This window comes from Caloenas nicobarica, chromosome 11, assembly GCF_036013445.1.
Source record: "Caloenas nicobarica isolate bCalNic1 chromosome 11, bCalNic1.hap1, whole genome shotgun sequence".
In the NCBI taxonomy this organism is placed as follows: domain Eukaryota; kingdom Metazoa; phylum Chordata; class Aves; order Columbiformes; family Columbidae; genus Caloenas; species Caloenas nicobarica.
In genome coordinates this window covers 2,588,945-2,603,506 of record NC_088255.1, presented here as the reverse complement: position 1 = coordinate 2,603,506, position 14,562 = coordinate 2,588,945, and the positions used below count along the sequence as shown (strand labels likewise).

General features: G+C 48.2%; 1 protein-coding gene and 1 long non-coding RNA gene across 4 annotated transcripts in view; one reads left to right on the top strand and one right to left on the bottom strand.

Annotated features, from left to right (window-relative positions):
• Positions 1–1,383: 1,383 nt before the first annotated feature.
• Positions 1,384–2,891, bottom strand: LOC135993032 (uncharacterized). Its single transcript, XR_010606800.1, has 3 exons — positions 2,860–2,891; positions 2,498–2,603; positions 1,384–1,698 (listed from the first exon to the last, which is right to left on the bottom strand). It is a non-coding gene; the product is annotated as an uncharacterized LOC135993032 (long non-coding RNA).
• The window catches only part of PHF2 (PHD finger protein 2), an 84,989-nt gene continuing 73,294 nt past the window's right edge, over positions 2,868–14,562 (top strand). For 2 of the 3 annotated variants that reach the window (XM_065642613.1, XM_065642614.1), the window contains exon 1: positions 3,259–3,498. In XM_065642613.1, the coding sequence (XP_065498685.1) occupies positions 3,401–3,498 (98 nt within the window). In that variant the 5' untranslated portion in view covers positions 3,259–3,400. Of the gene's footprint in view, positions 2,927–3,258; positions 3,499–14,562 lie in introns of those variants that run through there. The other variant, XM_065642612.1, reaches the window with a different exon arrangement.

Sequence of the window (14,562 nt, the reverse complement as noted above, 5' to 3'; positions counted from 1 at the left end):
ATGTCATTGTTGGAGAGACGTCTCCTCCTGGGGCATTTAAATACTCCTGAAAAATCCCACCCTCTCCCATGAGCTTGCAGCCAGCAGCAGATCTCTCTTCATGCGATGTAGTCCCCGGATTTCAAGTGTCCAACTACTTTACTGCCCACAAGGCCTGCGACCACCATGTGGATGTTTTCTGGGCATCTGTTTGTGCCCACACTGCTGATTTTTTTTTCCAATTGGTTTAAAAGTACATATTAAAAACTTGCTTCAAAATTTCAGTAAAGTTGACTCGATGATGAAATGATGTCCTACTGAGGCATCTCAGCATAGCTCCACCACTCACTTGTCCCTGCCCAACAGCAGCCAAGCACCCTCCTTGTGTTGCTTCCAGATCAAAACACCCATGGAAAAGTCAGGACAATGAGGGAACCTCACCAATTAGTTTCTTTATCTAGTAATCCCTGGCAAAATGATGAGTAAGATGTCTGAGTTGAGAGAACAGAGCCACCGAGTCTCCCATAATTTGTTCCCGTGCAATATCAGCAATGTCGGCTCTAGCAGCCTCCAGCACAACTTGAGATAATCCAATGGACTTTGCAGAGGAAAGGGGTAAAAACCCCGACCCTGGGAGCACAGCTCTGCTGCTGGATGTCACCGTCACTCCGGGAGCAGCGCAGGGCAGCTGATGAGCTTTGAACTGCTCCAGCACCACTCGAGAGGAGTGTCTGGCTGCACCCCTGCGCATCCCAGCTGTGGTTGCCAAAATCTCCGCGGTATTCTGAGGGTTCAGCTCACCGGTGGCTGCAGGGGAGACATGCTGACATGAGAATTTTGTGCAGTGCTTTGGAAAGTGGCTGTTTTCATGGAGATGCTTATGAGACTTGAGGAAAGGCAACGAGGATATAATTTTTCACAGATCATATGGGTTTGGTGTGAGCAAAGCCCATAAAACAACTGGGAGAGGGAGATGAGCACAGAATGTGGTGTGGATGAGCTGCTGCGCTTGCAAGTGCTTCCATGCTCTTTAAAACTAGAATATCAGTTTTATGAAAGGAAGGTAGCACTCCAGGTTGCGGTTGCACCCATTTCGGGTGTGCAGAGGCACGAAGCCCAATTTCTGTGTGACTATCCTGTACCAAAGGGCATCCAAATTGCTGAAAGCTCCATTTACACCCTGCGCTGAGAGGTGCTGGTAGATGCACTTGGCATTGGCGAGCAGCAAAAAGACTCTGTAAAGGTGTGTGCAGCTCTCACGATGGTTCCCAAGCCTTTCCTCCTCATCCTGCTTTACTCCCTAGACTTGCTCTTCTACTTTCTGAGCAATTGAAAACATGATAGATCTATTTAAACTTAAAAGAGGTCTGATTTTTCGAGGGCAGATATTTACGCCACTCAGCATGATGAACAGGCCCCTTTGTGTGTCGAGACATTCAAAACATGTCATTGAAAACACCTGAGTCAGGATTTAAAATGCAGGTCTGTAATCTTCCCCCCGCATTACCACACCTTGAGCTGTGTCAGAAATCTCAGCTCGCTCCCATAAACATCCACGGTGGAGCAGAGCATGCCGCTTCTGACACGACTTCAAAGCACGAACACCAGCTGCAAGTCATTTCTGTGGCATGTAACTCCAGTGGGCAAGGCAAATAATTTTGGCAGTTCCTCTTCAGGTGTCCAAAACAGCTTCTGCCTATACCAACAATGGCCTTCTCTCTGTAGAAAAACAGAATTCAAGTTATTTGGCTCTTTGAATTTCCCTTGTCCTCTGCAGGTGATTTCTGAGGATTTTTGCAGACTGATGGAAAAAAAGGCAGAGAAATGTCCATTTTCTCTCTTGGCTTTAAGATAAATAGAAGAGAGTCGTGTCCCCTCCCCACCCCCCCACCACTGTTCTCAAGTGAGATGGATACGAGATGCTGAATCCATCGTAACTGGAATTAAGATCACATCTCAGTTGGATACTTCGTGAGTACTTCACAGGAAGCTCTTGCGCTTCTCAGGGAAGCGTGTCAGGGGCTATTGAACACTCTTGAGACACAGACCCCCCCCCCCCGCGAAATGCCCCACAGTACAGTCGTTTTAACCACCTTCAGAGTCTTGGTGGTGAGGGGGAGAGAGGTTCTGCATCCACAATCTCGGTTCAAACTCGCGGGTTCCTCTTGTGCCTGAGCCGCTGCCATTGACCCATGTCTGTCTGAGAGGAAGCCGGTGTCGGGGGGTACGTGCAGCCTGGGGGTGCACGGATGGTATGTGGCCAAGTGGCCCTTCCCAGCACAGCCCCAGCTCCCTCCTGCCTTGATTTGGTGCTTCACAGGCACAAAGTATTTATTTTCATCTCTTTGGCGTAGCAGCCCCACTTGCAACAGTGAAAGGGCTGCCCCGGGCAGAAGCGGGTAACGTTAAAAGCAGTAATATAAAAGCAGCAATAGAAATCTACCAACTAAAAAGGTAGTAATTTTTTTTTTCCTTTTTTAATATAAATCATCACCTGCGCCTGTTTATAGGCCCTTACCTGCCATTGCCACCCGGACACCAGACCATCGCGGCGTTATTTCTGCTGTAGGGCAGCACCGGACTCCCAGCTACTTTGAAGCGTGTCCGCTCCGTGCTGCCTCCTCCTTCAGAGAGAGCTTTTGTGCTTCGCTCCCGCAGACCCACACCGAGCATCACCCCGCGCTGGATTTGCGAGGCGGGGGCTGCGAGCCCCGCTCCCCCCCCCAGACCCCCCGCGGCGGGGCAGAGCCGCGCCCGGGCCGCTTGCTTTAAAAAACTCCCCCCCCCACCCCGCGGCAGGCAAATGGTAAAAAATAGTAAAAAAACCCCGCATCCACTCCCCCGAAAAATCCCCCCGCGGCCGCCGCCGCCAGCGCTCACCCGGCCGCTCCGCCGCCCGCCCGGCCCCAGCCCCGGCAGAGGAAATATTGCAATGTTGCAAGCTGACGTAAGGACATTACAAGGAAAGGGCTACATTTCGGAGTGTTTATGAAAAGCCTCGGTACTGTACTGTCACCAGGGGGCACGCAATAGAATGCATTTCGCCAAACATTTTGAATAATAATCATTTAACAACAACAACAACAAAAAGCCCCAGTCCGGTCGGCGCTCGCAGAGCCGGAGGAACCATGCAGCCAAACTTTGGGAAGCCCTTTATTATTTTTCTGACATTGCTCGCCCGCCCTTGAGGAGCCGTAATTGCATTATCTTGTTTCCCCCCCCCTCTTTTTTTTTTTTTTTTTTTCGTTCCCCCGTTACCCCCCCCACCCCCCTTTCTTTTCTCCCTTCTCCCCCACCCCGTCTCCTCGACATCGCCAATTCGCCGCGTTTCGGCAGGAGCCGCCGCCGGAGCGACCCCGCGGCAGGAGCCGCCGCCAGCCCCGCCGCTCCGGGCGCCCAGCCGCGCTGTGAGGGAGCTAACATGGCGACGGTGCCCGTCTATTGCATCTGTAGGCTGCCCTACGACGTAACCCGCTTCATGATCGAGTGCGATGCCTGCAAGGACTGGTTTCACGGCAGGTAACACAAAGAGCTCGGGCCTTTCCCCCCCTTTCGCCGCGGTCCCGCCGCCTTTCGCCGCCGTTTCTCCGGGGGCAGCGGCGCTGCCGGAGCCGCCGCCGTGTGCAGTTTTCCAACAGGCCTTTTTGGAGAAGAGGAGGAGGAGGAGCCACTCTGCCCCCGTCTCTTCGCTCGCTCTCTCCCCGTTGTATTTTTGTGTGTGTTTTGTTTTGTAAATTTTGCCGGATTCCCCGCACAAAGCTTCCCCCCCCCCCCCCCATCCCCGGGGCTCCGGTGTCACCGGGGTGGGGGGGCCATTGTGCTTTCCTCGGGAGGGGATGGCTCCCGCCGCCCGGCGGGGCGATGGCAGCGCGGCCGGGCCGTCGCGTGTCCCGCGCCGCCCGCCCCTCGCCTCCGCAGCGCTTCCCGCACCGAGACGGGGCCCGGGGCGGCGGCGGGCCCGGGGGCCGGGGCGGGCGGGGAAAGCGCGGGGCCGCGGCGGCGGAAGCCGGGGCTCTGTCAGCGGGCTCCGACGCCTGGCGCGCCGGGCCGGGCCGGCCTCCTGGCCGGGGGGGGATTCCGGGCACCCCCCTCCCCAGTGCTCCGCGGCTCCCCGGGGCGGCGGGAGCGGGGAGGAGCGGGGCGGGGGGGGGCAGCCGGGGTGTTTCCCGGCTGACAGGGCTGCCATCGCCGCGCCAGCCTTGCGGCTTAACCCTTGGCGGGGCGGCCCGAGGGCTGCGGGGAGCACGGCGGGGCCCAGCTCCGCGCCCGCCCTGGCGGAGGGGCCGGCGGGCGAGGGGAAGCCCCTCCGCGCCGGGAGCCGGGCGGGGCGGCGGAGCGCCTGCCCTGAGGCGGGAGGGCCGGGCGGGGAAGCCCCCGCTCGCCCAGAGCCCGCCCCTGAGCCCGGGCGGGCCCCGCGGGACCTCCGCCGCGCCTCACGGCGGGCGCCGCCCGGGCCGGGAGCGGCTGCCCCCGACCGCCGCCAGCGCCCCCGGGCCGGCCCTGTTGCCGCCGCCGGAGCTCCCGGGCCGGGGCCTGTCGTAGCGGCCGCCGCCGGGCGGGGGGAAGCGGCGCCGGCGGCGGGGAAGCCCGGGCAGAGCGGGCCGGGCCAGAGGACTCCTCTTTTCGGCTCGTTTCTCCCCAAATCCTCCTGCCGGAGCGCCGGGGCGGCAGACAATGGGGCGGGCGGCCGCGCTGGAGTTAAGGCGGCCGGGCGCAACTTCGGGAGCGTGTGTTACAGTGTGAGAAAGGGGGAGGCTGGCGGCGGAGAGCCGAGGACGACTGGCAGAACTAGCGGGAGGACGGGTCGGCGCCGTCCTGCGGGCCCGGGCTGCAGCGGCGGGGGCGCGGGGAAGGTGCCGCGTCCCGAGCGGCGGCTGCCGGAGCGGGCGGGGCCGGGCGCCGGGGGCCAAGCCCGGACCCGGATCCCCCGGCCGGGACCCTCGGGCGGGCGGTACCGGAGGGTCCCCGGGAAGGGGGAGCGCCGGGCAGCCGTGCGGGCAGCTGTCCTTGCAGCGGGTGTTACGGGGCGGGGGGGTGGGTGATGGAGCTTGCTGGCTTTGCAGCAATTCTCCATGCGTGATAAAAGTGTAAAAAGTGAAATTAAAATCTGGTAAATCACCTGGATGAGTGCTTTTTGTGACAGGTATTCCGTAAGGTTAAACTGTATCTGTTTCATTTTCACTGGCTCCGGTAATTGACTCAAAATAGCTGAGGTGAAGGCAAGAGGCGCTCTCGTGGGGGTCACAGGTGTCCGGGAGGCCCTGGGTCAACAGCAGATCTTCCCCAAAACTACCTGTGCGCCCAAAAAACTCTTAAAGAAACTTCACGGTGGCATTAGGGGTGTTGTTCCACCATTGATTTAAAAAGCTGTGTAAAAACATGAAGCAAAATACCAAAAGAAATACCTTTGGTGCCGGTGTTGATGGTGCGGTGCTTTGCACGTGTGGTTCTGGACATGAGGCTTAAAGGATGCGCACTGGCCTGTGCTGATTAAGACTTAGGCACAGATGACAAGGTGAGGGTGATTTAGAGGCTGGAGAGAATCTTCAATTTAATGACATTAAAAAATTAGGTTTGTAATGCCAAGTGGAGATAGAGTGGATTGGTGAAAAGATAAACAGCAAAAGGAGTTAAGCTGCCTGCATACGGTGGTGAATTTTGATTAAAATAGATGAAAAGAGATTAGTTGTAACTGATCAAGAAAATGATCATTTTGTGGGCGGCTCAGGGGCAATATCTCGTGCGCGCACAAAGGTATTTAATTTTGTGGTATAAAAGGACAGAATTGAATTGTAGCTGTGTCACAGGGGTTTTTGCTTAGCTCACAGTAGCATCCAGAGATGGATTTTAAAGTAAAGAAGACTGAGAAGGAGGAGACTTCTCACCATGTCAAAACCTAAGATAATTGTACTGGAGAGGTTTGTCGAGTGATTTACTAGAAAACAGCTTATATATGTCCCTGTTTTCTTTTTGTGGTATTACATCAACCAATAAATATTCAACAAAGAAAATTAAAAATCAGGTTTTAGTTATATGAAATTGTCCTGTCCTTCCTCTAGACACCCAAAGCACTCGTAGTGTTGATGTTTATATAGAAACTATGCTGCAATCAAAAATAAGCAAGCGTGCAAAGCTGCATACCGTTAGGAGACTTGCCCAGTTTTTTAATTGTTTAATCATCCTTATGTCTCTTTTAACATGATATACAGTGTGCATTTCAAAAAAAAAAAAGTAATTTCTGGTTTGGTTTTGTAGAAGCAGCTCAGGTGTTTTCACACTTCCTTTCTGATGGTAGTTTCCAAATATTTGAAGAAGTGTTTTTCATGGTTTTATTCACATAACAGTCAGAGTTTTGCTCGCATCTGAGGTTGGGTAAAATCTCTGTGGCAAATTCAGCAGTTCCAATGGTAAATCTACGTTATAAAAATATCAAATGTATGTTACAGTTACTCAATGCGGTTTAGAGGTTGGAAGCGGGGAGATGGAGCCGTCACCCGGGTCGGACGCGCGCCCTCCAGACCACTGCTGGGTACTTGGCGGTTTGCTGAGGCACCAACAACTGCAGTTTGGAAATCACTGCTCTGTAGTGCTTCGCTGTACAAGTGCCAGAGGGATGGATTCGGGCTTTTAGGTATCACAGATCATTTTTATTATCTTTTTCAGGGAGGATTTCTCTTGTGGTGTTTGATCTTTCTGTAGAAATCAGGACTTAATACTGAAAAACATCCAGGTGGTCCTTCCTGGCTGGCGGGGAAGGTGGCACCTCGCTGCTCTTGCTGGGGCACCCATCATCGCTCTGGTATGGTCTGCTCTGCATGCGCTGAAGTTGCTGCATTACACCACACAGTGGAATTGATATGTGTCCCTGACAGGTTTCTTCTGAGAGGCAAAGATCGGGCATCCGCGTTGATTTTGTAGGTCGGTAGCCTTTGGTAGCCTTGCCCACGCGGTGTTGTGGAAAGAGGAAAGAACTTGTCATGGTTTGCTCTGTTCCTTTCGTTCTGAAAGCTTTCCGAGCCCCTCTGTTAAGACTCCATGTGGTACTCATCATCAGAGACACTTAGACACTGTTTATGAAGTGTGTTGAGCTATGGAGCCACCGGTATGTTCAGCGAGTGCTGTTTGTGACTTCTCGGTAGGCTGTTTCAGTCATTTCCATGCTTTCCATGCCTGAGCAGCTCGAGACAAGCAGCTTCAAGCTCTGTCTGGAGAGCATGGGGGTGATCTTATCAGCAAAAGGAAAATAGCACTAAAGCAGACGGTGGAGTTGTTTGACTCCTGTACATTCTTTGCCATCGGATCTGGATGTTTGCTCTAATGAAGTCCCACACACCTCAGCTGCTTCTAATTCTTTGCTTTTCTCTAAAAACCCCACCTCGGTGCTCCACGCTTTCCTGGCTCCTCCGTCGTCATGTCGTAATATGTCTAAGTGACGTCCTCACCTCTTGGGTCCCCTTCCTGGAGAGTTGTTCCTGGCATTGTTCCACGTGTTCCTGCAGGACTGCGGGCCGGAGCTGCGCTTGGTGGCAAAGCCTGCTGGGCTGGGAGATGGCTCCTTGGACTTGGGGAAGCCAGGAGGTGAGGAGGAGGAGGAGGGAGTCGCATCGTGTGCTGATGGATGAAGAAGCTGAGACTCAGCGGGTGCCCGGGTGCTGCCTCCCCTGTGGGCCTGGCAGACGTGGGAGATGGTTTCTGTGCCCCGTGCTGTGCAGCTGCGGTGGGAGAAGACCTTTCCTGGGCCAGGTGGAGTGGTTTGGTCAAAGCATGTCCCAGTTGTGCCGCACGAGGGGCTCTGGCTTCTCCCCGGCTCGGGGTGATGCTGTGGGTGGTTTTGGAGCTGCCCGTGTCAGGGACACCCGTCTAAGAGCAGCAAGGGCAGGTTTGCTGACAGGTTGTGGATGTAACCACCCAGGGGTGGAAGAAGTTGTATTTAACAACAAGTCTCTCATATCTCATCTATGATGGGAGCGTTACAGAACCTAATATTCAAGGCAGGGCGAGTCCTCTTGTACAAATTTATTCAAGTAAAAATCTGTACTGGGTTATTTATTACAGATGTAGGTGAAGGGAGGTGAATTATTTATTTTCTCTGCAGTGGATATTTTGTTACCTGTTCTCAAAACATGCACCTGGTGTTGTAGGGTGGGATCATACAATCACTTGCTAAATAAAGTAACAAGTATTTTTATGTTTGTTTTTCTACTCCATGTATATTTAAACTTTGAAACTTATTGCCCCAAGCGTAGCTGAAGTAAATAATTCAGTAAAATTACAAAAGGTTTAGTTATATGAAAGTAGTTCCTGCAGTTACCATAGCAGCATAAAATTATGATGGGTGTTAATCGAGGTGCTTCGATGTGCAGAATGAACTCTGGACACGTTAAGAAAAGCACTTGTCTAAAAACTCTGTGCCTGGGGAGATTTTGTTCTCCTACTGGAGTGTTCAGCATTGTCCTTTTTAAAAAATAGGTCTAGCAGTGTCTGGTTCCTCTCTTCTACATAGGCTTGTCACTAGCTGTGGCCAAGTTTGGAAATTTTGGTAAAATTTTAAGATGAGGATAATCCTAAAACCACCGTGCTGTTTGCCTTGGTGTTATCACAGCGGGGGAGTTACTGAGGTTAATTGTACTGTGCACAGAATGATTTCCTCTAGTGTGCCACGTTCAGATAGGAGCGAGGTATGTATGTTTTTCCAACAACTGAATATTTAAGATTATTTCAAGTTTTCCTGAAGAACTGGTCTGCATCACAACCTCAGTTATGCTGGGAGACTGACCAGAGCAGCTGTTGTGAATAAGCTGCACTAATACCTGTACCTGAATGCTTTCCCTTGTGCTCTATTCCAGCAAAAAACAAGGAAACCAGGTCGATTTTGTAGAGCCTACAAAGCACGCTAATTATTCTAGATTAAGTGTCCGCATGGACACTTTGGTGGGTATTGTTTGCTTTAGAAGGAAAACAACACAAACTAAAACACCTACTTTAAAAAAAAAAATCAGTATGGAATATGAAGAAGATTGGAACTTAAGATAAAGCTGTTAAAATCCTTCTTGTCTTCGGGTTGAAATTGCTGTCCTTTAAACCTTCCTTTCAGTAACATAGCTTTAGTTATTCTGTAAGTTGAAAGCTGTTGAGAGCTTAAGAAGCTTTTTTTTCATTTTGAATCAATTTTTTATGTGTATATATATGTATGTATGTTTGCTTTTTTTTTTAATTCTTTCTAAATGTCCAGGGCTGCATAGAGGCAGACACACATGGCACACTTGTCCCAGGTTTGTTGCCTTATACTATGGTGTGGTCCCACAATGATTAGCACCATCCTCAGAGCATCAGGAGTCTGGCCAGATGGTCAAGCACATCAGTTTTGCGTGTTGTCCGTCAGCGTTGTGTTCTGAGTCCTTTGGCATGGCTAAAAAAGCTTCTTGTCTTCCCATTTCACATCCCTTTGTGCCCTGAGAAAGAGCCTGAGATTCAGAATGGAAAATATGTCAGAGTTTTAGAATGCCATTAAAACTCTGAGTTGACCTCAGAGAGTCTCTTGGGCCGTCGCAGTATCAATTGCAGCTGCAAGAAGACTTTGCAAGTATTTGTTAAAAGTATAGCCTCAATTTGCGTAGCAGATTTCCAAATACAAAGGTTCATCTGCAGTTTTATCTTGCAGGGAAAATGTGCTAGAGAGTTGAAAACTTGTATTTTGTATAAATTGAAAGGACTGAATTCTTACTCGAAGAAAGAAGTTTGCATGGAAATTGAGGTTCACCCTTAACTTTTCCACAGTGCTGTTTTAACACTGACCTCCCAGGAAGAGCACTTGGCACAGCACTAAGTTGCTATTCGGTAGAATGGGCTCATGTTTGGATATATTGGCAAAAAGTGCATCAGCTTCCCCAGTTCTGAGTTGTCTGTCCTTTTCTGGACCACTGCCTGGGTAGAGAACAGGTTTTCTGTGGATGCCTGTGGAACATCTCGGTCTGCAAAGCTGGCTTGGAAGTAGAGTGGACACTTCTCTTTTGATGAGTTCTTTGCTGCAGGACCGAGCATCACTGTTAGACACCTCTAGATTTACAGTCCTGGGTGTCCTGTATTTAAACTTGCTCGTTAGAGAACCCTGTAGTTTCAGTTTGAAAAAGTGTTTAATTGAGACATCAAGTCTAGTTGGGAAAAGAACTGCTTGCCCCAGTTCATGCAAATTGGGATTTAGGTATTGCGGGTGCTCAGCTGGACTGAACATTGAGGTTTTGTTGTGTCAGCTCAGAAATCGTGGAAATATACTCCAAATCAAAGTATGCTTTAGAAAATGCAAGTTGAAGGAACACTAAGTGTGGACAGTAGTGTGGAGGAGCTGGCCTGCAGGTGCCTGGTCTGGTACTCTGGTCCTTGGCATAGTATGGATCACAGAAGGGTGTTGTACATAGAGATTTGTTGAATTTCAGATGGTTTTACCTCTGAAATTATTCAGAATTTACCTCTGAAAGGATAAAATATTATGGATATTAAGCACATTTCGTGTTTAATTAGAAAAGAAGCATTTGAAAAAGAGTTTTAATTAACGAGTGCTCCTCAGCAGCCCAAACCTTTAGCTTGGCTCTTTGGTGAGCAGTCCTGCAAACTCCAAATTCCTGTTAAATTCAGTAGTAGTGGGACTGCACCCTTACCAGGCGCTGGCTTTTAATTAGAAAAGTTAAAGTAATGTCATTTTTCAAGCAACAAAAAATCAGTTCTGTGACTGAAGTGGGACTTGGCTACCCATAGCTTTTTTCTTATTGCTGAATAGCTTTATAATGAAGGAAAAGGATAAAAATGTCCTGAAAAAATTATCAGCGCAGTGTAGCTACGTGTAAGGAGAAACTGGTGAAGAGAAAAAGTGTTACAGAATCACTGTAAGGCTTTCTAAACCCCATCATCTTTAATATTACCTTAATATATTCCTTCTGATCAATATACTCTTTATAGTAGTAGTGTAGTATATCTACCCTGACAGCTACTAGTGTTCCACTCTTATTACGCTATCATTCCGATGAACAAAGCTCTGTCAGTAACTTTATAGTTTTAATGCCTTATTTTCCTCTCTGTCAGAAATTTGTATATCTGAAATATTTCACACCTCCTCAAAACATTTTATTAAATGTGTTTGTGACGTTAAAAGTATCATATAAAGGTGCACTACAGCAGTGCTAGAGGCTTTTTTGTGACATAGGTCCTTGAAATCAACTGGATTTTTCATAGTAACCAGTTTACGCATCTTATTAGTGGCTGGGAACACCACAATGTGAGTGGATATTAGAAACTCTTACAATCACTGAGTGATATGAATAGTAATTCCTTTCTAGATTTTTATTGGAAAACAACAAGCCTGTGCACAATCTCTTTTAGGGCATTATGCACAGTCTATTTTCGGATGTTACCTAGCTGTTTGTTACATCGAAATACCTTCCCTGTAGAATATATTGGCAATAACAAGACCTGAGCAGATGTGAGGACACCGGGTTTCACTGTGCTGTTTGTGCACTTAAAGTTCCACAGCTCCCTAGGATAGGCCTCTAATGGGATCGTCAGCAATTTTTAGTATTTTATCCATTAGTTTTAGCAAGTACTTGAAAGAAGCAGAAAGCTAAGTATATTTTGACAGGAAAAAAATAAATCAAAGTTGTAAAAACAAAAATATTTTTAAACTTCCTATTTGCATTTGTTAATCTGATAAATCTAGAACTATGTGGGTGCAGTTGGAGTTATAGTTGCCCTTCTGTTTTTATTGAATTGCTTATGGATTTCATTGTGTTTTCATCTTTTAGCAAAAGAAATACAGTACATTTCCGCTCAGGGAGAACATTTTTCCTTGAAGTTTTCATCTGACAGACTGAAAGGATGTAACAAGTGGGAAAAAAAAAAGTGAGATATTTCTGCTAGGAGTCACTAGATGTGATTTTTTTTTTTTTTGTTAAATGTCCTTTTTCGCTATTAACATCTCAATGGAAGGTGATGGAAATGTGAAAATTGGCAGGAACACTGCTCCTGTGTCATATGTGGCATTCATTGGTCTGGAAAAGCTGCATTTGATATGGCCAAATTACAATGATTAAAAAAACCTCCTAGTTAATAGATACCTGTTATTTAAAAAAATCATCTCCCTGTGCTCCTTGGGCACAATGACACCGTGTCTACACCATGTGTGGACAGCAGAGGGATCTCGGTTGACCAGATGATATATTTGTTTTCCGTGGGATTTGCGCAGGGAGTATGGCTGATTATAGTACGCACTGGTGATTGTTGGTGTGCATAAAAATACGCTCGTTCAACGTCAGCCATGTGGTTGGGGTTCACCCTTTCCCCCGCGTGGAGACATTATGTTTCGTTATGTTCCTGGGTGAACACACAATAACACGGGAGCACGTGAAACACTCAGTGATGGGTGTTCGGGAATACAATCCCCATAGCCAGGATATGAGCAATATTGAATCCCTTGTGTTGAACATCTCACCAAAGTCTCTGGGTTGGGGCAGGAGAGGGAAGCGAAAGGACTCAGACTTGTGGTGTTCTGTGTGTGAACAAGGAGAGCGTCTCCTGGATCACCATCTCCATTTGTGATTTTCTTTCTCTCCATTCAAGATAATTAATACCCTTAAATACACTTGCAGCAGTTGCTAAGGGATGTAAAATTAGAGTATATCTAGTGTACTTCAATTTTTTTAGTTAAAACGTGGTTTATTGGCTAGAATTAATTGGGAGCAGGATGACTTGGACATTCTTGGCACTGGTGAGACCCCACCTTGAATCCTGGGGTCAGTTTTGGGCCCCTCGTGCCAAGAAAGGCCTTGAGGTGCTGGAGTGAGTTGAGAGAAGGGAACGGAGCTGGGGAAGGGGCTGGAGCACAAGTGTGGTGGGAGCAGCTGGGGGAGCTGGGGGGTTCAGCTGGAGAACAGGAGCTGAGGGGAGACCTTCTGATCTCTGAACTGCCCGAAAGGAGCTTGGAGCCAGGGGGGGTCGGGCTCTGCTCCCCAGGAACCAGCGCCAGGACCAGAGGAAACGGCCTCAAGTTGCACCAGGGGAGGTTGAGGTTGGATCTGGGGAACAATTTCTTCCCCAAAGGGCTGTGGGGCATTGGAACAGGCTGCCCAGGGCAGTGCTGGAGTCACCATCCCTGGGGGGGTTGAACAGACACGGAGATGAGGTTCTCAGGGACATGGGGTAGTGCCCAAGTTAGGTCATGGTTGGACTCAATGATCTTGGGGGTCTCTTCCAACCAAAATGCTTCTGTGATTCTATTCTATCTAGTTCCTTACAGACTATGAACTCTTATCCAAGAAATACTGCTTGTGGAACTAAAGGATGCTGTTGTAGTGAGGGATCCTGCTGGATACCTGAATGAATACTAATTGAGCAAAGACTGGTAAGCTTATGGGACTATTAAGTGTTTTTTCCATGGTCACATTAGAAATTAAAGTCTCAGAAGTACCATCAAAAGCAGCAAGACCCCCAGGATGACCCAGTAGCCCAAGGCTGCTTTTCCACTGGGCGTAATCTACCTAGAAAAGAGGTCGGTAGGCAAACTCGGCAGTCAGCTCGCTCATCCCTGCCCATTGTGTATGAAACACTAAAGCTTGTACTCTGTTTAGTTGCTGACTAGGGATTAATCATTCTAAAGATTTGACTAATTCCTGGTCTGGAAACAAGGTGTCTCAGTTAAGCTTTACTAATGAAAGCAATCAAGATGGTAGAGAGCATTAGAGAAGGTCTGAGAAAAGATGAGGATGCCATTTCCTTACAGCTGAATGTGGGACTTCTGTTCTAAAATGGGTGGGATTACTTTTGCTTAAATGATTAAGGGACCTTGAAACAATCGGGCTTCTTCTGAGAAGATCTTATGAACTTACAGATTTTAGTGCCAGAATGGTGCTTGACAGTATTCTGCACTCTTACATAGATCATTGACTGACCTTGTTTGCATCAGAACAAACACATCAGCCAAATGAATGCACATTTACTCTTGAGGAAAAGTCAACAAATCCACTAGTGAGTTGTACCAATAGTTTGTTGTTTCTTTTTTGGGAAAAAAAAGGTGTATTTCCAATCCAAGTTTGCTTATTTTCAGTTTTCAGGTGTTGTATCGCATTATTTTGTTATTTAAGTTGGAGAGCCCCCTATCTCAGTCAGATTTTTCCATCAACATTTTGATTTCCTTCTGCTAAGAGAGTCATCATCTTAAATTGTGAGATGATATAATTGTTCATCGGAGTTCTGCTGAGAAAGTAGTTCAATATTTCTTCTACAGCCCAAGAAATATGCTTAATTTTCTAGTTCCATTCAGAGACCTTTTAATTTTTGACCGTATATCAGTGAATATTTTTCCACATATCTTCCACTCAACAATGTTTCCATTTTGCTTTGTCCATATTTTCGGTAACTTATCAGGCATAACCAGCACGTGTTTGTTATCTGCAGTAAACTTATAAAGAAGCCAACTAAGGGCTTACTAGTTATTTTTTAAGCAACTCGGTTCTGAGATTGGTTTTCTACCTTTTGAATTAGCTTTTAACAGCAGAAGGCTGTGCTCTGAGTTCATAGAAAGGAATTTCCTCTCCAATA